Genomic DNA, 22,211 nt, shown 5'->3' on the forward strand with positions numbered 1-22,211 from the left:
TCTGTCTCTGTCTGTCTGTCTGTCTGTCTCTCTCTCTCTCTCTCTCTCTCTGTCTGTCTCTGTCTGTCTGTCTGTCTCTCTCTCTCTCTCTCTTTCTCTCTCTCTCTCTCTCTCTCTCTCTCTCTCTCTCTCTCTCTCGTTTGTATGTGTGTGGTGCTGTGGTTACAACCCAGAACCTTGTGTATGTTAGGCAGACACTGTAGCCCAGGCTGCCCTTAGACTCATGGCATCCTCTTGCCTCTACTTCCCAAGTGCCGGGATTACAGGTGCATGTCCCCATGCCCAGCTGAAGAAATTTTAAATGATCCAGAAGGCAGCATTATAGTAGTAGAATTGGTGTGGCAATTGGATTGCCTGTGGATTTTGACTTTGATGAGTTATATTTATGTTTATTTCCAAACCTGTGTTAGGTTTTTGGTTTTCTTCTTTACTAGAAGTCCCTCACTTCCATTTGAATGACTTAGTAAAGTATAATTATAAAAAGACTAATTTTAATTTTGTTATCATTCAGAATGTTACCATGATAATGACTTCAGTTTCTGGACACTTGCTGGCTCATGATTTCCAGATGCAGTTTCGAAAATGGTCAGTACAATTCTTAAGGGAAGGACTGGTTATTACAGTAAGTTGTAACAAATATTATTGGACTCTTGAAGCATGTTGATGTTACCATGTAACTTAAGATAACCTATAATTGCCTGATATATTGTAAATTTTTTATCATAACTTTAGAACAAACAACCACTTTTAAATGTTCCCCCCCAAATAGAACCCTTTTGTGCAGCTCTTATATTGCATTTGTTCTGTTACAGATGTTCATAAAAGGGGTCCAGATGTTTTCTTAGCAACTGCTGTTAATCTTCACTCAGGAGAGGATATTGTGCTACGCAGAGGATCATGGCTTTGCTTTTAATCTTCTAGGCCATTGACCTTTTCTTTCCCTTTCTTTTTCACCTTCCTTAAGCTCCCTTTTCCCTTCCCTTGCCTTTTCTTCTTGCTTCCATGTCCTATCCCTTTACCCTCTTCCCCACCTTTCCCATCCGCCTCTTTTGTTGGAGGGGGCAGGTACTAGGAATTGAACTTACCACTGAACTACATCGCTGGCCCATCCTACCTCCTTTTGAGACTGTGTCTTGCTATGCTACCCAAGCTGCTCTTGAACTCCAGGGCTCGGTCTTCCATCTCAGTCTTCCAGGTGGCTGGGATTATAGGCATGCACCACTCCACCTGAGCCATTTTCTGCTAGGGGTCCATCTATGAGCTCACTAGAGCAGTGCATTCTTGTTAGAGTGGAGGACTCCATCATGTGCTGGCCTGAGAATTTTTGTGCTTTTCTTTTTTAGGCACAGCTGCAATCCCCTAGTCCTCTTTGAAGCAGGAATTGAAAAATACTGCCCAGAGAATTTTATAGACATCAAGGTAGGATCTTTTGGAAGACGTGGCATTGAAGTGAAACAACCACATGTAGATTCTAACACCCATCCCCTGGATTGATGGAGATACTAAAGTGCATGTGGTTTGACAGTAAATCATTACAAGGTACTGGTGGTTAGTTCACTGCTAACTGGGAACCCTTCTTGAGTTGAAACACAATGAAGTTGTTTTTGGGTGGGAAGGTTGGATTTTAAGCAACAAATAATCAGAACCAATGGAGGCAGAAGTGTGTGTTAGAGGTGAACCACAGTTTCATCATATTGGTGAACTTGTCTTAACCGCCCAGTCTTTTCGAAGCCTGCTTACAGGCCTGGAGATTGCATTAGTAACCACACCATCACTGGTGCGGGTATGAATGATTTCCTCTGCTCTCTTTTCCCCTTACAAAGTTGAACATTGCATAACAGCAGTAGTCTTCAGTCAAATCTCTTGTATGGAAGTGTCCAAAAATTGTTGTGAACTCTAATGTCAACATTCTCCCCTCCACTGACTTCAGAAAACTCTAGAACGAGAGACACGACAGTGCCAAGCCCTGGTGATCTGGACTGACTGTGACAGAGAAGGTGAAAACATCGGGTTTGAGATTATCCATGTGTGCAAGGCAGGTAAGTGTGCTTCTCTGTTGGGAACCATAAATAGAGCATTCTGCTGCATGTCTGTACAGTGGTCTGTGGCCAAGTTCTTCTTTACAAACTCATCTGCATCAAATGTCAGGACAGTTTGATGTGCTTCCTGGGACTACCAGGGCTAAAGGAGTCAGCAGTATATTTTTAAATTACAGGGCTTGGGCTGGGTATTTAGCTCAGTGGCATAAGCACCTGCTTGACAAGCACACAGTCCTGAGTTTGATTCCCAGCACCCCGAAAAAAAAAAAAGAACTCGATTCTCGGTACACAAAAAAAAATTATATGCTAAATATGTGTGAGAGGAGCTGGGGATTTAGCTCAGCAGCATAAGCGCCTGCCTTGCAAGTGTGTGGTCATGAGTTTGATCCCCAGCACCAATAAAAAAGAAAAAGGTAAAAAAAATGTTGGACTAGGGTACTAGGTGTGGCTCAGTTGTAGAACACTTGCCTACCATAGACAAGCCCCTGGGTTTGACCCACAGCACCTTAGTAAATGAATAAATGAGGGAATGTATATTGGCTTAAATTTGAATGACTCAGCAGTTTAGCTCAGCAGCACAAGTGCCTTCCTGGCAAGTGCAAGGTTGTGAGTTCGATCCCAGGTACCCCCTCCCAAAATTTAATGTAATACTTCCTGGTAACTTAGAGGAAGTAGAAAACAGGACATTCTCTGGCTCAGGTGGTAGGGTTGCTAGTTTTCCTAAGTGGTTTTGTATTGAGAAACTGTAATGGCTTCTAGGAATTGAAATGCATTAACTTTATTTATTTATTTATTTATTTAGGCAGGATCTTGCTATAAAGTTCAGGCTAGCTTTGAACTCACTGTGTAGCCCAAGCTTGTCTTGAACTCAAGGCAGTCCTCCTGTCTGTCTCCCAAGTGCTGGGATTACAGGCATGTGCCACCACACCTACCAGCTAAATGCATTAACTTTCAATAACATTATATATGTCCTATATTCTTTCCTGAAGGGACATGAAATTCCCTCACAACACTTTGACAGGACTTTTCTTCTTTCTAAAAGGTTGAGAGCAAGTAAGATTAAAAAGCTCACTTAGGGAATTTTGTTTAATAACTAAAATTGACTTCATTATTTCAGACAACACTCAAATTAGAAGTTATAATGGTGTTTTCCTTTTTGACATTATACACCACTCCATTAATCTAAATGAACAGTGGAGGTGGATGCCTCACAGGTTCTTAACTTGTTTGCCTTTATGTTGATGTAATTTAGGCAAAGTAAGGCCATTGTGGTGAGAGTACAGTATGACCCTTTGTGTTCTGCAGTGAAGCCGAGTCTGCAGGTGTTAAGAGCCCGGTTCTCTGAGATCACTCCCCACGCTGTCAGAACAGCCTGTCAGAACCTGACTGAGCCAGATCAGAGAGTCAGTGATGCTGTGGATGTGAGGCAGGAACTGGACCTGAGGATCGGTGAGGAGCTGGACATGCCCTGCCATGGCCCATAGAGCATGTTGGTGTTGGGTGGTAGAATCAGAAGTGACTTCGTCATTCATCACTTTCCCATTCTTTCCCTCTCCACGCTACTTTCCAGGAGCTGCCTTCACTCGGTTCCAGACTCTGCGGCTCCAGAAGGTTTTTCCTGAAGTGCTGGCCGAGCAGCTCATCAGCTATGGCAGCTGCCAGTTCCCCACACTGGGCTTTGTGGTGGAAAGGTTCAAAGCCATTCAGGCCTTTGTGCCTGAAATCTTCCATAGAATCAAAGGTGAGGCTGGACGGTGAGGGGATGTAGCTCAGCAGCATAAGTACCTGCTTGAGAGACACACAGTTCTGAGTTTGATTCCCAGCACCACACACACAAAAAAATAAGATAGGAGATTATTGATGTGGGACCTCCAGGCCCAAGGATAACAAAGACTCTGAGCGTTAATAACAGTAATTTAAATGTATGGGGGTTTTTTCACCTTTCTCCGCTTCAACCTTCTCCATTTTAGTACTCAGGATCAATTTAAGTTTCTCTTAGTTAGGCTGAACTTTTACCTATTTTAAATTCCTTTGACTTTTCACTGTAATGTCTTTTTCTATGTAATGTATCATGTGGCCTCTCTGGGACAGCCTTTCTGTTTGTCTCTTCCCAATGTAGTAACTCATGACCACGAAGATGGTATTGTCGATTTCAACTGGAAAAGGCATCGTCTCTTTAACCACACAGCTTGTCTTGTCCTCTATCAGTTGTGTATGGAGGTAAGGAGTCCTTTGAGAGCTTAATGACCTAGAAAATGCTTTGTGTACCTCCCCAGCCAGGTTGTCTGTTGGCAGAGGTGATCCTATCTTGTTCTGCTACTGAAGTCCATTGGTTTTTAGTTTGCATCTCAGGGCATCACTTTATGAGGACCAACAAGACTAGAACTCCATGAAAATACCACTGAAAATATGCAAAGGAAGAATCTGCAGAACTTTTATGTAAAAGCAGAAAGTTTGAGAAGTTCATAGCAGAAACCCTTCCTGAAGCATATATTGTTGCTCTATAGTAGGAAGGGTCAGCTAGACCTATCTAGACCATGAACTTCTAAAGCTCCAAAGGAGTACATGGTCCAACCTTCTTCCAGTGATCTCATGAGGAAGTCTACAGAGATGAAAATCACAAATGACTTTCGTAAGTTAATTCACAAGTTATTGTAGGTTGTAGGTTCATTTCAAGATAAATGCAAGGATGAAAATAAAGCAAAAAAAGGAATAGAGGATAGCATGGGGGCAGGACGTGGACTTTATAGATGAAGTAGTTTTATGGGGCCTTTTAGGATGACATTTGAGCAGGGGAGGCATGGCTCTTAGCGTAGCACATGCAAAGGGCCACAGTCAGCTCAGGCCATAGGCCAGTCAGTGCCAGGGTTGGGACCCCAACTTCACCTGTCTGACTCTCAGGCAGATGGCCCACTGGGTGGTACCACTTCCCACACATCAGCACCTAACATGGGGCTGCACACAATGGTGTCTGAGAGTTCGAGATTTGATAAGTTGTGGTACGCTCTGGTTTATTATTACTTTGGGGAAAAAAGTAAAAGCTATTAAGCACCTGCTATGTTCCGCTTTATTAAATGTTATTTTGTTTCATCCTAAAAATCCCATGTGGGCAATGATAACTGTCCCCATTTCAGAGTAGGTGAGTAGACTGAGAAGGTGAAGTAATTCACAGATACTCTAGAGCTATTGGGAGATGGAGCATTGGCCACTACATTAAATCCCTATATAGGGCCAGGAATCTAGCTCATCGGCAAAGATGCTGCCTGGCAAGCAGGAGGTCATGAGTTCAATTCCCAGTTAGATAAATAGCTAAATAAATCCCAGAATATCTGTGCTCCTGTCATGGAGTCCGTCATTTCCTAGAAGTCATCCTATCTGTCTGCCATTCCACCCTCTGATCCTAGCTAGACCTAGAGCACTGCGTATTTATCTGTTAAATAAAAAGACCTTAAAATCAATCAGTCAACCAACAAACACAACCAGAATATAGGGCAGGAATACATGGCAAATGGCATACTTCTAACCCCTTAAAAAAAGAGAGGCTTGGGCTGGAGATTTAGCTCAGCAGCATAAGCGCCTGCCTTGCAAGCAGGCAGTCGTGAGTTCGATCCCTGGTACTGATAAAAAGGAAAAAGCCAAAAAGAAAAAAAGAGAGGCTTGTTCCCCACTATCAAAAGGGTGAAATTTAGATTATGATATATAAATATTCTGATTAGTAAATCACTTAAGCTGAGTTTTTTGAGTATTTACTATTTTTTTAAAATGTGTTTTAAATTAGTTTTTCCAGCTTGTATTATTTTTCATATTTTTAACTGTTCTCAAGAAAACTACTCAAGAGATGCAGAGATTGTGGTATTCCATTGGCTCTGGACGGGCAACTTAAGGTTTATAAAACTGTCTTTCAAGGGCTGGGGATTTAGCTCAGCAGGCATACGGGCCTGCCTGGCAAGTGTGAGGTCATGAGTTCAATCCCCAGTACAAAAAAAAAAGACTGTCCTTCAAAATCTTGGTTTGAGTGAGAAGAGGGTGTTGAGGGTGTTAAGAGTGTGCCATACTGTCTGTAATAAACGACTTTAAATAGGACTTCTGCTGGGCTGAGGGCGCAGTCTGTGTTAGCAGTCACTGTGATCTGAAAGAGTGAACAGAGGCTGTCACACCAGGTTGGAGATGACACAGTCCCAAGTCACCGTGGTCTTTGCTTTCCTGGTCTTGTAGGATCCCATGGCAACTGTAGTGGAAGTCAGGTCAAAGCCGAAGAGCAAGTGGAGGCCTCAAGCTTTGGATACTGTGGTATGTTCTGGACAGACTGTTGCAGGCACGATTTCCTATTTGTTGGGGCCGGAGTTTAACTTACACAAAGCACTCAAGGAAGACATAGATCTGCTTGACCTCTCAATATTTTGTTTTGTTTTGTACAACTTAAAGTTAACAATCCCTAGTACCACCACCGCCAAAAAAATTAACGTTAACAAATGCAGTATAACTGCATTATGTGAGGTTTGAGAAACAAAAAGAAGACAAATGATCTGTAATCTTTCTGCCTGTACATAATCACTGTAATAATCTTAAAACTTTACATTTTACTCACAATTCTGAGATCTTTTGATTCCCACAGTACTGGGATTGAAGGCCACACTGATCTATATCCTCAGCCCTTTTTATTTGTTTATTTTTCTTTATTTGGATACTCAATAAGTGGCCCAAGTAGGGTTCAAACTCTCAGTCCTCCTACCTGAGCCTCCCAGCTGGGATAACAGGCATGCATCACAACACCTGGCTCCTCATTTTTTTTAATATATGTATTTTTATAGCATTGTAATTAGAGTAGCTTGTTTTTTCCATGAAAGTTCTCTGCTACTGAGCTTATTATGCTCCAGCACAGCATGTGTTTTATTCCTTACTAGTTAAATATGCTTTCACATGTAGTCAGCAGCATTGTTGCAGTGTCACATAGGGGAAAAAGCAACTGGTTATTCCCCAGGAGGCCTCACAGGATGCTTTTCATCATCTAGGGAAGTTTTGTAGGACCTCTGTAATCCTAGCACTCGGGAGGCTGAGGCAGGAGTTTTGTTGCAAGTTTGAGACCAACCTGGGCTACAAAGTGAGCCCAGGGCAAGCCTGAATTGCATAGTGAGACTCTCAAAAAAATGAATGAATGTATGAATGAATAATGCAGATGTCAACCTCTGTCCCAGCCCTACCCTGTCATATTCTCCAGTGACTGGGCCCACAAGTCTGCTGGCTCCTCAGGTTAATCTTAGGACTGTACATCAGGGTCTGAGAACTACGGGTTGGCATTTGCCCACCAGGCACAAAAATATTCCTTGAGCACGCCCCTCCTTCCTTGGCAGGAGGACAGCAGGTGGAATGACAGGCCAGACCTGCTGAAGAGGAATGTGTAGTTAGTTGTGTGGTCCACAACTCACCTATACCTAAACAGACCTTCTGACTCTCATAACAGGAGCTGGAGAAACTGGCCTCTCGAAAGTTGAAAATAAATGCGAAGGAAACCATGAGAATTGCTGAAAAGCTCTACACCCAAGGGTAAATATTCTCTCAACACTTGAGATTGTGCATGCTATGCAAACACTCTATCACTGAGCTATACCCCAGTCCAAAATCCTTCTCTTGACCCCTTAGTAACTCTCCCTAGATCCCTAGCAAGCGAAAAACAACAGCAAATAGCACCTTTACAAGTTGTGTGCCTGTGAAAATCATCCCACCCTGGCCATAAGTACTCAACACTGAGGTTCTCTAACTGTGGTGTCCAACATGTGACTGTTGAGCCCTTGAATTTCAGTTGTCATAATTAACATGTATTATAAATATAAAATATACACTGAATTTTGAAGACTCGTGTGAAAATAAGATAGAAACTATCAATAACTGTTTCATCTTTTTTTGCAGGAGTAGAAACCAAGCCCAAGTCCTCACATATTCTAAGCCAGCACTCTCCTGCTAAGCTATCTCAGGGATTCTTCTTTTTAATACTAAGAATTGAAGCCAGGGCTCTTGGACTGAGCAGCTTCCCCAGCCCGTATTGTTCATTTTGGGACATGGTCTTGCTAAGTTGCCCAGCTTACTTCTCAAATTTGCCAGAACACTGGGACTACAGGCATGTACCACCGCACCCCGCTTCAATAGTTTTTAAGTAACTAATAGAAAATTTAAAATGAGAGTTTGATTGGACAGTATTGTTCTTTGTATGCTTTAAGAAAAGTTACAGGAGTATACACTGTGGAAACTGTCAGGACCAGCAAGGCTGATGGACTGCACAGGGTCATTCTGTTACTAACCCTAAAAGAGGTTCATGACGTGTCCGAGGTGATAGTATTGCCTTTGTCTTCTGCTGGGCTGCCTGTTTCCTCTCTCCTTTGGCTTCTGGAAGTATCCTAGTAAGAAAACTTAATACTTTTCATTCCTAAGGGGGTCCTATCTTAAACCTTTTGTCAGTGTGGGTCACCTAGGTGCTTTTCTTTTTAGTTGGCTGTCAGATGAATGATTGCAGATGTTATCTGAAGATTTCAGTTTTTTGCTGTTGTTGTTGTTGTTTTGTCTTTTTCGTTTTTATCGGTACCGGGGATCAAACTCACAACTGCCTGCTTGCAAGGCAGGCGCTTATGCCACTGACATAAATCTCCAGCCCAAAGATTTCAGTTTTTGTTTCCTTTTGTTTGGTACTGGAATCAAACTAATGACCTCACACTTGCCAGACAGGCACTTACACTGCGGAGTTAAACCCCAGCCAAGGATTTCAGTTTTTACAGACCAGTGAAAAAGCTTAGCAATTTCTTTTTCTTTTTGTTTTCTTTCTTTTAGGTACATCAGCTATCCCCGAACAGAGACAAATATTTTCCCCAAAGACTTAAACTTGATGGCGTTGGTGGAACAGCAGACCCAGGATCCACACTGGGGACCCTTTGCGCAGAGCATTCTAGAACGGGGTGGTCCCACCCCACGCAATGGAAATAAGTCCGACCAAGCTCACCCTCCCATTCACCCCACCAAATATACCAGCAACTTGCAGGTTGGTATCCCTGAGCGTGCAGCCTGCTGAAATTCAGAGCCAAGGAGTCAGTAGTCATATTTTAATTTGTTCAGTGGGCCATGACATTAGGAAACAAGTGACTTTGAAATACGTAGGCTATCTGCTTTGTCCTTTTCTTTAGGGAGATGAACGGCGGCTGTATGAGTTCATTGTTCGTCATTTCCTAGCTTGCTGCTCCCAAGATGCTCAGGGACAGGAGACGACTGTGGAGATTGACATTGCTCGGGAACGCTTTGTGGCCAATGGCCTCACGATTCTAGCTCGAAACTATCTGGATGTGTATCCGTATGATCGCTGGAGTGACAAGGTAATAAGGAGGCGGACCCCAGAAAGAGACAAAGTTGTGCTCCAACCCCACGGCTGGCTCATGGAGCAGGACCTGGTTTGTTAAAAAAATGATCTGATCTCCACTCCTGCTGCTCCCTGTAGCTGCTCCCTGTCTATGAGGAAGGCTCCCACTTTCAGCCCAGCACTATAGAGATGCTAGATGGGGAGACCAGCCCTCCACAGCTGCTCACCGAGGCCGACCTCATCGCTCTCATGGAGAAACATGGCATTGGTCAGTAGCTCAACTGAAGAGCCCTCAGGCACTCATTCCTGTCTCACTTTGTAGTTGAAGTGAAACCTGGAGAGGTTATAAACTTAGTGAAGATTACAAAGGTTGTGCATTATAAAGATCTGATCCAAATAACTATAGCCAGTTTACTGTTTTTGTTTGTCTGTTTGGTTGGTTTTTTGAGGTTCTTATTTCAGCTTTTTTCTTTTCAGTGATGGGCATCAAACTGAAGGCCTTGTGCATACTAGCAGAACACTCCACCTCTGAGCTACACCGCAGTCTCAGCCAGTGTTCTTAAACCCCACAGGCACCCTTACAATGAAATTAATGTTTCCCACACTCAAGGCTCAAAGGGGAACCCCCTTGAAGGGTCAGACATGAATTCTTATGGGACAGCAGGTGTGAGTGGCAGGCACTAGGGTCACAAAGAGGATTAAGACTTAATCTTTCTCTTTTAGAGCTCAGTCTATGAGTAAAACCAAACCAAACTACCACAGAGTGATGGGTTCTGTAGGAAGGGCAGGCAAAAGCAAGCCCAGCCTTGGCAGAATTTGAGAAGGACATGAGAACAGGAAAGCACAAGTCTGCTGTGGCTGCAGCGGCAGGGTGGAGGATTGGGGGTGATCATAGAAGGTGAAGCTGAGAGATGGTTCAAACCAGTTGTCCAGGGCCTTGTGTGCCCAGCTGAAGGGTATAGATGTTGGCACAAGGTGAGCAGGGAACAGGCTAAGATTTATAATTGAAGTAGTCATACAGAGCTAAGTGCTTAGCAAATAATTTTAAGAGTTTTATTGAGACATAATTTATATATATAATTCAGAGCTGGGGGTATGGGTCAGTAGTAGAGTTTGCCTGATGTGCACAAGGGCCTGGGTTCCATTCTCAGCACTCCAAATACAGAATAAAATATGCAGTTCGATGTTTCGTTTTTTTCTTTAGTGCTGAAGATGGAATCCAGAATGCCCCACATCCTAGTCAGGCACACTAGCACTGAGTCCCACAACCCAACTTCCAGTTCAGTATTTAGTGTACTTTACAATATAGTGCATCCATCATGTAAGTGATTTCCTTGATTTTGCATCATGTTCTCAGGGTTCATCTTTGTTGAACCATGTTAGAATTTTATTCTTTTTTTAAAAATTTTATTAGTAATGAAATACAACAGAACAAAGCCAGTTGAGACAATGCAGTGAAATTGGTACAGAACTTCACAGCAAGTTACCAGGATAACAGTAATAGGTACCATAGTATATCTCGTTATGTTCACAATAGTAGTTCTTTCCAGAATTTTATTCTTTATTATTTTATTTTTTAATTGCGTATATTGACCATATTTATTTGTCATTTGGTAGATACTTGGGTTGTTTCTACTTCAGAGCTGTTAATAATGCTGCGATGAATAGTCATGTACAAGTTTTTATATTATATGTTTTGAGTATTCTTTGGCTACACCCATGTGTGAGGTTGTTGAGTAACTTTTTGAAGAACCATCAAACTATTTTCCAAAGTGGCTCCCCATTTTACATTCCCACCAACAATGTACAAGATTCCACTTTCTTATATCAGCACTTCTTATCTGTCTTTCTTATACCCACAGATGGGTGTGAAATAATATTTCATTGGGTTTGTTCACATTTTCCTAATAGCATAGCCGCATTTTAAAAGGTCCCTTTGGCCACTAAGTTGGGTGGAGAAATAGGCAGATTTGAGGATAGTGCAGTGTGCGGTTGAAATGAGGTGGGTTGTAGCCTTGGGTCCTGATTTGAAGGAAAGAAAGATTTAAAGCAGGAGTTACGAGTTTGATCCCTAGTACGACAAAAAAAATAGGAGTTGCAAAGCTGGAATTGATAAGGATAGGTCATTGGGTAGAAGGAACCAGTAAATTGAGATTACCAGTATAATTTGTGGCCAAGCCATGTGAATAGAGGCATCTCATCTGCATTGGCCGCCCAAGGGGGATCCAGATACCCATAAGCCACGTGGATACAACTATTTGTGTTGCCTCAAAGTAACCAGGAAATGGTTTCCAGGTACTGATGCCACTCACGCGGAGCACATTGAGACCATCAAAGCACGGATGTATGTTGGGCTCACGTCTGACAAGCGATTCCTCCCCGGACACCTAGGCATGGGACTAGTGGAAGGTAAAGGAGGAGAGACCTTGCCCAAGCCCGGAGGGTATCATGTGGCACCTCTCAGAGCACTGCTCTTTCCTGCAGGTTATGACTCCATGGGCTATGAGATGTCTAAGCCTGACCTCCGGGCTGAGCTGGAAGCTGATCTGAAATTGATCTGTGAAGGCAAGAAGGACAAGTCTGTAGTTCTGAGGCAACAGGTGCAGAAATATAAACAGGTTTTCATTGAAGCAGTGGCTAAGGCGAAGAAGTGAGTGTCGTACCCTGCTGTTCTGCCCCAGAGGTTCTATAGCCCGGGTGTAGCAGTTCCCATGAGAAGTGAGAGTTCTTGGGGGCAGTTCAGCAGAAGAAGAGGGTTGCAGCCCCTCCTGACCCATGCCCTTTGGGCTACTAGCCCTGCAGGAGTATCTTCACCAGTGACCTCTTTAACTATTGGGGAACTGGCCACACAGGCTTTGCTTCTTTGGGTTTTCTTTCTTGAAAATGATCAAAACAGTTGTCCCCAGTTAACTTGAGCTGTAGTTATGGATATTATTTCAAGGTCTTTGGGCTGAGTTATATCCTCAACTCTTTTTTTTTTTTTTTTTTTTCCAATTTTTAGACAGGCTCTCACTGAGTTCCTCTAGCTAGGCTCACACTTGCAGTCATCTTGCCTCAGCCTCCCAGAGTGCTGGGATTACAGGTGTGAAGCTCAATGTGAAGGACCTTGGTAGGGATCGAACCCAGGTCCTTGTGTAAGCTAAGCAGGTACTGCACTTTTGAGATGAAGTCTTGGCAATTTCCAGACTGCCCTCAAACTTGTCATACTCTTGCCTCAGCATCACAAGTAGCTGGGATTATAGGCATGTGCCACCACACCTAGGCATACAGTCTTTTAAATCAGTAAATCCAAGAATCCAAGTCCTGGTATATTATCTTTTTGTTATGTGGAGCATTTAGAGTCGTCCACTTAAGCCAGGTGTGGTGGAACATTCCTGTAATCCCAATACTTTGGAAGGCTAAGGCAGGATGATAAAGCCCAGTCTTGGCACTTTAGTGACTTACTGAGACCCTGTTTCACAATAAAAAGGACTGGGGATATAGTTCAGTATGAAGGCCCTAGGTATGATCTCTGTACCTCAAAATAAATAAATGAATGCATAGATGAATAGTGTTGGCCATTTAGCAAGCAGCATGTGTCTGTTTTATTACTTAGAAATATAGTATGTTTTGTACTTGTGATACTGTGGTTTGTGACAGATATATTTGAGGCCGGGGATATAGCTCAATGGCATGATGCCTACCTGGCAAGCACAGAGTCCTGAGTTCAAGTCCTAGTACAAAAAAAAAAAAAACCTAACAATTTAAAAGAATGCACATATATATGTATACTTATAATATGTACATATATATGTGATATATGTATCATATATGTGTGTATCTATATATATTTAGTCTTCATTTTCTGGCACCACGGGTCTGAAAACTCTTGGAATCTTCAAAATGCTAAAAGTCTTGTTTGCTAATCAGATGACCGGCAGAGAGGCAGACACCGGACAGCCCTGGATTGGGGGCTTGTTGCCAGGGAAACCAACTGTATGATTAGAAATTGGAATTTTCAGCTGCACCACTGTATCCTCTCTCTCCCTTATACCTCTAGGGAAGGTAGACAGTGCTGAAATTTGAGTTGATCACCTTGGTCAACAATTTATCAATCATATCTAAGTAATGAAAGCTCTGTAAACCCAAAAAGCACAATGTTCTGAGAGTTTTCCAATAGCTAAGTAAAAGAGTCTGGAAGTTGGCACACATGTCTTCTGTTCCTTGCTCCGTGCATCTCTTTCTCTAACTGTTCATCTGAATTCTGGAAGCTCCTCTAGCAAATTGAACCTGAGAAGGAGTTCATAGGAAATATAGCCTGGTAGTCAGAAACATAGTTCACAATTTGGAACTTGCCACCAGCCTCTGAAATTTAAGCAGTCTTGGGAACTGAGCCCTCAAACTTTGAGTTCTTAAGTCACTTTCTTATTGTTGAGGCAAAATATCCAACACTTGTGACTTAAAGTAGGATTGGTTTCTTTTGGCTAACATTTCAGACCATAGTCAGCTGGCTGTAAAACAGGAGGATATGGAAGAGAGCACAGGAGAGGAAAGCACAGTAGACAGGAAGCAGAGAGAGTCAAGGGAGGAGCTGGGAATGAAAATACCCCCCCCCACCGAGGGTACTGGGAATCGAACTCAAGACCTCACGCTTGCCAGGCAGGCACTTATGTTGCTAAGCTACATCCCCAGCAAAAATATACTCTTTTGGGTCAACCTACCTCTTCCAACCAGAACCTACCTTCTGACAGCAACTAAGCTGTATTGATCCCTTTCAAAAGACCCACCTAAGCACATGAGGCCTTGGAGAACATCTAGCTATAAACCATAACAAGGTCTGACATGAATTCCAAATCATGTTTAAACTGAATTTGAGAACAGCCAGCTGGACAGTTGCATGTGCATGGGGGAAGTACTCCCACACGTCTTTGTGTGTGTGGTGGGAAGTGACAGTTTTGCAAGGTTTTTTATTCTTCATGCTGTCTGCTGCAAATTTTCAACAGAAATGCATGAGCTAGCATTAAATGCTAACAAATACTTCTAGAGTTTGTACACGAGCCCAGGGTGATTTCTTATGTGTGTATGTGCAGCTGGGTTCCTTAGGAGCAAGGAGTCTGAGCAGAGCCAGGTTTGCAAACCCAGTCTGCCCTCTGCCTTCTCCTCTCTGCCTCAGGTCAGCTAGCTGCTTGCCATGTATGTTATGAACACATACCTTTGCAATGATTACCGGTTTTTGTGTATCTTTGCTTTTCCTTCAGGTTGGATGAGGCCTTGTCCCAGTACTTTGGGGAAGGAACAGAGACACTGCAGCAAGAAGAGATCTACCCAGCCATGCCAGAGCCCATCCTGAAGTGCCCACAGTGCAACAAAGACCTAGTCCTAAAGACGAAGAAGAGTGGTGGGTCAGTGTCCAGCTTCTGCCCCCACCTCTGCTCGCCAGCACCTGCAGTAGTCGCCAGTGAGCTCTAGAAAACCCTGTCACTGTGTGTCCCGAGTCATGGTTTAAAGGCAGGCCTGCTGTTGGTTCCTGAGCAATGTGTTAGAGCTAGGAGGGAGCAGGGTGGACTCTGGGTGTAAAGCACTGTGGGTACAACCTAAGGGGGACACTGAGAAGTAGTGCAGTTTTTTGGTCCTCCACATTGGAATGACATTTACCCAGTGTGTAGCAATGTTAGAGTTTGGGCTTCAGATCAGGTATGTCTTGAGTTCAGATCCCAGGTCTGCTACATGTAAGCTATATGACCTGAAGGAAGTTACTTGACTACTCTGATTCTATGTGTTTTTCTAAAATAAGGGCAGTAGTGTCTACTTCACAAATCTGCTTGGATAGGAATTTGAAAAGGGGCAAGACTATGGGATATTTATTGGCTGGTATATGAGTGGGCCTACTGATAGGCAGCCCACTGAATCAAGTTGCCTGTTCTGGCCCAACTTCAGAACAGCAGCTGGCCACCGCAGGAAGTTCACGGGGAAGAAGTGCTGAAGAGTGGAGACAGCCATGCCTCCTATGCCTTTCTTCTGGCCAACATGACATTGTTTCATTGGGTCTTCATAATCTTTCCCCTCAAGGGAGGTTGGTTGGTTAGTTGGTTTGTGTTTATTTATTTGTTGTTTTTTGAGACAAGGTCTCACTCTGTAGTTCAGGCTAGCCTTGAACTTTGAACTCACTGGCCAGTCTGGCCTCAGACTTGTGGCAGTCCTCTTGCCTCAGCCTCCCAAGTGCTGGAATTACAAATAGATGTTCACTACCACGCCAGGCAGGGAAGGTATTTTAAAGAATGATAGCTAGGCACTCTGTCAAGCCAAGGCACAATTTGGATCACAAATTCAAATTCAGCCTGGGCAGTTTAGCGACTTAGCCAGACCCTATCCCAAAATAAATACAAAGGGCTGGATATTGTGGTCTACTGTGAAGAGCCTGGGTTCAGCCCCAATGACTGTGTGAAACAAAGTGAAAATGAAACTCAGAGGGCTGGGGAACTGGTTCTGAGTGGGCAGCTGCGGTGAACAGTAGAGGCAGAATTTCAACCCAGGTCTCTGGTGCTTTCCTCCACTCCACATTGCCCACCTTGGGCTGTAGCACGCTGCTTTCTTGCTGTTAAATGAGGAAGATGCTTCTCCCAGCCGCTCCCTACTGAGTTCTCAGTGGCTTGGGTGACCCCAGGGAAGGGTAGTCCTCCCTGGCTCTCAGACACTAGAAATTTGGGAACAGAGCTGGGAGCAGGTGGAACTCGATGCCACTCAAGGCTTGGCCTAGTGCTGGGCAGGTAATTTAATACTTAATAAATGGCTAGTGGAGGGGCTAGAGATTTAGCTCAGTCGTAAGTTCGATCCCCGGTACCGATAAAAAGGAAAAAGACAAAAAAAAAGGGTTGGGGCTTTTTCTTTGCCTAATAGGTAATCATTGAAATATTAGGGAGGAAAATTCTTTTGTTTTGTCTCGGATTTTTGTTTTTGTGGGGTTTTTTGCACCAGAAATCAAACTCATTACCTCATGCTTGCCAGGCAGGCGCTGTACTGCTGAGCATATCCCCGGCCCCAATCTCAGGCTTATTAACAGAATACTTGCTGGACGCATGGAGGGAGATCTAGAAATTTTCTCGTGGTTTACTATGTCCAAGTTTATCTAATAATTCCCATTTCTGAGTAGGTAGACTTTCCATTTAAATAATTGGCGTTTAGGCTTCCTGTCCGCCTAATCATACGTAGGCCTTCTCTAAGGTTCTCTAGTCAAACCTCAAGTTTCCTGAATAGAAAGTGTCAAGAAATGTCCAAGGAAGCTGAGCAGGTTATGTGTGGGTAAAGGTTCCTTCCCTAGACAAGGTGGCTTTTCTGGCTCCCGTTCAGTGTCTGGGTGTGGTGGGGGGAGACTTTCATGCCATTCCAGGCTTCATTTTACTCACAGACGAACGGGTCCTCAGATCCCAGCCCTGGATTGTGACAAGTAAGATGTGCACGTTACTTAGTGATAGCTCGACCTTGGAGAGTGCTGGCTTTTTAGGGAGAAAGCAAGGTCAGTAGTGGCTGCCTTATCTTTCAGGGATGTGAAAAATAAATGCAGCCCAGTTTGTCCAAGTCACGCAGCATCAGTGACTGTATCCATTAAGTGTCCTCCAAAAACAATGTCGTCTTCAGTCAGCTGGAAAAGTTCCTTTGGCAGTAAGGTGACAAGTCATGTGTGTCCTGTATTCCTGTGGTCTGACCCAGCCTCACTTGCTCCCCAGTTTCTACCTTAGCTGCACAGGTTTCCCAGAATGCCGACTGGCCATGTGGTTTCCTGACTCAGTTCTGGAAGTCAGCAGGGATGGCAGCGTGTGTCCAGTCTGTCAGCCGGCACCCGTGTACAGGTGAGCCGAGTGCCTCTCAAGGGTGCGCCCTGGACCAGCTGTCTCCTGTTGAGGTCTGTGTGGGGCATCCAGGGCATGTCATACTCAAGCACTGCATGGTTTCAGCCTCTCCTGCTGCAGCCTACGAGCCAGCCTAATCCCGCTCTGCTGTTTTCATTGTGGCTCAGTCTGGGGAGCGCTCCCTGCATCCTGTGGAGTTCAGGAGGTGTCCTTCCCCTGATCTCTCCAGACAGATCTTTCAGCTTTGAACTCAGGAAATTATTCATATATTAAGTACCGTGTCCAGGCTCCTCCAAAAAGCCCAGGTCCCCAGTGCAGGACAGTGGTTCTCTAGCTTCTTGGTTACTGGAGCACTCACACACTAAGAAATCCGTGAGAAGCACAAAGGGCTTTTGTTTGTGGGTACTGTTTTTCATTATATATCATATTTGAAGTTAAAGTGGTGACATCTTTTAAAATATTTACTCATTTATAGGAATTCATTACTTATTAATATAAACTTTTTCAGTGACTTTCAGGATAAAATACCTAGTTTCCAAAGTAAAAAATACTATAATACCAAAGAAGAGAATGACATTGCTTTCCACTTGAATATTAGATCCCCATCTGCCCTTTCCATCAGCCTTGCGTATACTGTTACCTCTGAAAAACTGTTGTAAAGAAGGATGAGAGCAAACTAGATGCAGCTCCTTAGCATCCTTAGATTCACCTCACCGGAAGGGCTTTAGAATCACACCTTGGGAGTCCTGGTACAGAGAAATGGAAGCTCTCAGCAGTGTCTGTGTGGGTGGTTTATGCTCTGCTTTCCTTTCTGCATTCCTGTGATGTTGGTACAGGGCTCATGTTGGCTGGGCAGGGACCGACAGGTGCCTTGCACGGGCTTCCTCAGGGAATGAGGGGTTGGCCTGTGGCTGGAGAACCAAGGAGAAGATGCTGAGCAACTAGTAATGTTTTATCTCATCTTCTGGTCTCACTAGGTTGAAGTTCAGATTCAAGCGTGGGAGCCTTCCCCCCACCATGCCCTTGGAGTTTGTGGGCTGCATTGGTGGATGCGATGAGACGCTGAAGGAAATCCTGGGCCTGCGATTTTCACGGGGTCCTCCTAGAGGCAGCCAGCCCTCTGGCCACCTGCAGGCTAGCCAGTCTGTGAACAGGATGGACAGCAGCCACTCCCGCCCTCCCGGCAGTAGACTGACCAGACCCTCACAGGCTCAGGCCCAAAACCTCCTTCTGCCAGCTGCTGCCACCGGTGAGAGCAACTCCGTGACTTGCAACTGTGGCCAGGAGGCTGTGCTGCTCACCGTGCGCAAGGACGGCCCCAACCAGGGTCGGCAGTTCTACAAGTGCAGCACTGGTGCCTGCAGCTTCTTCCTCTGGGCCGACAGCAGCCCTCCCGGCGCGGGAGGGGCCCTTGACTCTGCGTCAAGACTCCCAGGCAGCTCTTTTGGACATCCAGCAGGCCCAGGCCACCACGCTGATGGGTTCAGCAGCAACCCTAGTGGGGGCAGTGGCAGCGGCACATTCTGCCTGTGCAGCCACCCTGCCGTCACCAGGACCGTGCAGAAGGACGGTCCCAACAAGGGGCGCCAGTTCCACACGTGTGCCAAGCCACGGGAGCAGCAGTGTGGCTTCTTTCAGTGGGCTGATGAGAACACGGCCCCAGGTGAGGTGCAGAGCATGTAGGTCCTGCTTAGGTTTCCACTCACAGACCAGGGATGACAGGCGTCAGGGCCTTGTATTAGGCAAGGCTGTACAAAGGCTCCCAGCTATCCTGGTCCGCTTTCCTCATTGACCACTTTCTGCAAAGCAGTGAGTCACAATCTTTATTCCAGATTAAAGAACAACTACTACTAATTGGTGCTTTCCCTGTGGCCAGTGTAGCCCCTACCCACAGTGAACCAGTGCCCCTTTTATTTGGATACTGCCCAAGAGCCTAGGACATTTAGAAGCATCAGGTAGCATAAGGTGGTAGATACATCCTATTTGACATGGAACTGTCCTTCATAGAGAAGAGGAAGTATAACCCATATACCCCTTCCAACACCACCTGTGTCTCTTGCCACTTTAGAGTGGGTGTCAGTTCTAAATTCAGCCTCTTAACTTTTCCCACAGGGACTTTTACAGCCCTTCCTTGGCCAAGAGGCAGAGGAAAAACCCAGGGGCCAGAAGCCAGGAGCAAAAGAGCCGGGACCACTTCCTCAGACCCAGGGTCCACAACAAAGAAATCACGGAAATGCAGTCTTTGCCACCAGCCTGGACACACCCGCCCCTTCTGTCACCAGAATAGATGAAGGCAGTACAGGGTAGAGTGGTCACTTCCTCAGACTGAGAGTTGAATTAACTAGGACTAGGTGGCTGTTCACTGCTCTAGGAGAGTATGGCTTTTGGAATTGGCTTTTGGCTTTTCGTTAAAGAGCACAAAAGCCAGACCTCCCTCAAGAAGGTTGGCTGTGCTAGATAGTGGCACTTTGCCCAGGGCTCAAGATATCACCACAGCCACTGCTGAAAAGACATGCTGCTGCCCCATGACACTACCCACCCCCATATGGTGGCAAGGCTGGTGGCAGAGGACATAACCAGTGGTGGCTGTGAACTCACGGCCGTGGCCTACTGCACAGCAAACCGAGAAGCACCTACAGCTTTCCAGGGAGGAGGCAGCACTTCTGTCACAGGCTCGGAGCAGCCCTGATGGCCATGCTCTCCATGCCGGTGCTGGGGTGGAGGGTGTCATAATGGGAAGTGGCTCTCCTAATACCAGATCTGCAGGGGACACCTCACTTCCATTTCATTCAGAAGCCCAGACACCCCTAGCTCATGTGCCTTAGTAAATAATCTATTACAACTGACAGTGCAGCACAGTGTCTGGTGACAGTGTCTGCCAGCCAGTAGTGGAAGAGGTACTCCCCAACACTGACCCTGGTGACTCCTTCCCCCCTGCCATATGGTGAGAGTCAAGCCAAACTTGTCACCTCCCCAATTTATCAATTGGAGCAGAATTGCGAGTGCAAGACTCAGAACACTGAGCACCCTCCGCCCTTGCCAAGGCTGCAGCGAGGATAGTATGTGTCCCTGTGAAGAATACATGGTCAGTGTGATGGTTTTACAGTTCACAGAGAAGCAAGAATATGGTTCTTCAAGGGTATGAATTTTGTGATCACAGTTGCCGTAAGCAAAGAAATAAACTGTTCTCAGCATTTGGGACTGTAAGCCTCTGCCCTCAAGCCAGCTCTGCTGGCTGGGTGTCAGGGCAAAGGGCTTGTGAAATACGGGTTCCTGCCCTTGTTCTGACACGGCCTAGTCAGAGGTAAGCAACTGAGTCCCCAAACCTCCAGTGCTGGGTTTTCCCAGCCCCTGGCAGCCATCTACCTGTTTATTTCTACAGATTTAACTGTTCTGGACATTTTGCATAAATAGAATCCATATAATCGATAACCTGTGTCTGGCTTCTCTCACTAAGCATGATGGGGTTTTTTTTTGTTTTGTTTTTTTGGTTTTTTTTTTCCACAAGCATGATGTTTTTAAGGTTCATCCACAATAGAGCATGGATCAGTACTTTATGACTGAATCATTTGTCACCGTATGCAGAGTCCCCCTTATTTTTGAGGAATGTGCTCCAGGACTCCGAACAGATGTCAGAAACCTTGGGTAATACTGAAGCCTATTTACAGTAAACTGTTTTGAATTAACATCAGTTTATACAGTTAGGCACAGTGAGAAAAACAGATGGAGGATGTTGGTGTGGTCAACTAAAAACATTTTAACACAAACAGAATAATTCTAACAGCTTTTTCAGTTTTATCGGTACCGGGGATCGAACTCACGACCGCCTGCTTGCAAGGCAGGCGCTTATGCCGCTGAGCTAAATCACCAGCCCCCAATGTGGTCACTCTTGAGAGAACCAAGACATTATTTTTGAGCCACAATTGATCACAGGTAGCTGGAACCACAGATCAGGAAAGACTGGTACTGCATCATGATTGATGTTTGCATTTCCATATTTTAGCAGTTGTGAATAGTGTTGCTACGGACATTTTTGTATGAATTTGTTCTTGGTTTTCAGTCATTTTGTGCATATGACTAGGAATGAAATTGCAGGATCATTTAGTAACAACCCTGTTTTGAGAAACCACCAAGCTTCTACAGTGGCTACACCATGTTATAGTCTCACCAGCTACATACCCTGTTCAATACTTATTCTCTTCTGGTCAATACTTTTTACTTTGCTTTTGCTCGTTTGCTTTGTGTCACAGCTCTAGGGGTTGCTCAGGGCCTTGAACATACTGCTCCGAGCACTCTGCCGCTGAGCAACACCCCCAACCCTGTTTGCTCCTTCATTTGTTTCACAACAGGGTCTTCCTGAGTTGCCCAGGCTGACCTCAGACTTGAAATCCTGTCTCAGTTTTAACAAGAGTAGTGGAATTACAGGCATGCCCCTTTACAAAGAGCTTTCTTAATACCTGTGTTCATTAAAAAAAAAAAAAAAATACCTGTGTGTATGGGCTTGCCATGACTAGAGTCTTTTGAGACAGGGTCTTGCTGTGTAGCTCACACTGGCCTTGAATTGTAGCTGCCACTGGCCTTAAACTTGCTATGTCTCTGACTCAGCCTCCCAGAGCACGAGGATGATGGTGTGTACCACCATACCCAATCGTGAAGGTGCAGTTTGAACATTTGATTTGAATTTTCTTGATGGCACAGCTTTTCATGTGCCTACTGGCCCTTTGTATATATTCTCCGGAAAAGCGTCAATGAGTCCTTTTCAAGAAAATCCAACGTACAAGAAGCAGCCACCAGAGATGGGAAGTGCTGGAAGGGCAAAGAGGTAAGTCAAAAATTGTGTAGGAGCCAGACATGGTGGCATTTGCCTGTAATCCCAGCACTCAGAAATAAGCCAAGCGGGAGTGCTGGCACACCTGTAATTCTGCTGCTCTGGAAAACAGGCAGAAAAACAACAAATTCAAACCCTTCCTGGGTGACTTACCTTAGAATGACCCTGTCTCAAAAATG

At 44.8% G+C, this 22,211-nt stretch overlaps 1 protein-coding gene across 2 annotated transcripts in view; it reads left to right on the forward strand.

Annotated features, from left to right (window-relative positions):
* Positions 1 to 20,636, forward strand: part of Top3a (DNA topoisomerase III alpha) — a 28,509-nt gene extending 7,873 nt beyond the window's left edge. For both annotated transcript variants that reach the window (XM_003465901.5, XM_013148337.2), the window contains 17 exons: positions 512 to 585; positions 1,344 to 1,419; positions 1,931 to 2,039; positions 3,345 to 3,488; positions 3,610 to 3,780; positions 4,159 to 4,259; positions 6,255 to 6,329; positions 7,501 to 7,583; positions 8,859 to 9,066; positions 9,209 to 9,394; positions 9,517 to 9,646; positions 11,674 to 11,787; positions 11,863 to 12,028; positions 14,616 to 14,759; positions 17,082 to 17,204; positions 18,182 to 18,867; positions 19,317 to 20,636. In XM_003465901.5, coding sequence (XP_003465949.1) covers positions 512 to 585; positions 1,344 to 1,419; positions 1,931 to 2,039; positions 3,345 to 3,488; positions 3,610 to 3,780; positions 4,159 to 4,259; positions 6,255 to 6,329; positions 7,501 to 7,583; positions 8,859 to 9,066; positions 9,209 to 9,394; positions 9,517 to 9,646; positions 11,674 to 11,787; positions 11,863 to 12,028; positions 14,616 to 14,759; positions 17,082 to 17,204; positions 18,182 to 18,867; positions 19,317 to 19,495 — 2,769 coding nt within the window. In that variant the 3' untranslated portion in view covers positions 19,496 to 20,636. The remainder of the gene's footprint in view (positions 1 to 511; positions 586 to 1,343; positions 1,420 to 1,930; positions 2,040 to 3,344; positions 3,489 to 3,609; positions 3,781 to 4,158; positions 4,260 to 6,254; positions 6,330 to 7,500; positions 7,584 to 8,858; positions 9,067 to 9,208; positions 9,395 to 9,516; positions 9,647 to 11,673; positions 11,788 to 11,862; positions 12,029 to 14,615; positions 14,760 to 17,081; positions 17,205 to 18,181; positions 18,868 to 19,316) is intronic.
* The last annotated feature ends 1,575 nt before the right edge of the window (positions 20,637 to 22,211 follow it).

The sequence above is a fragment of the Cavia porcellus genome, unplaced genomic scaffold (genome assembly GCF_034190915.1).
Source record: "Cavia porcellus strain 051 isolate PalLab524CR breed Dunkin Hartley unplaced genomic scaffold, mCavPor4.1 scaffold_32, whole genome shotgun sequence".
NCBI classification, from domain to species: domain Eukaryota; kingdom Metazoa; phylum Chordata; class Mammalia; order Rodentia; family Caviidae; genus Cavia; species Cavia porcellus.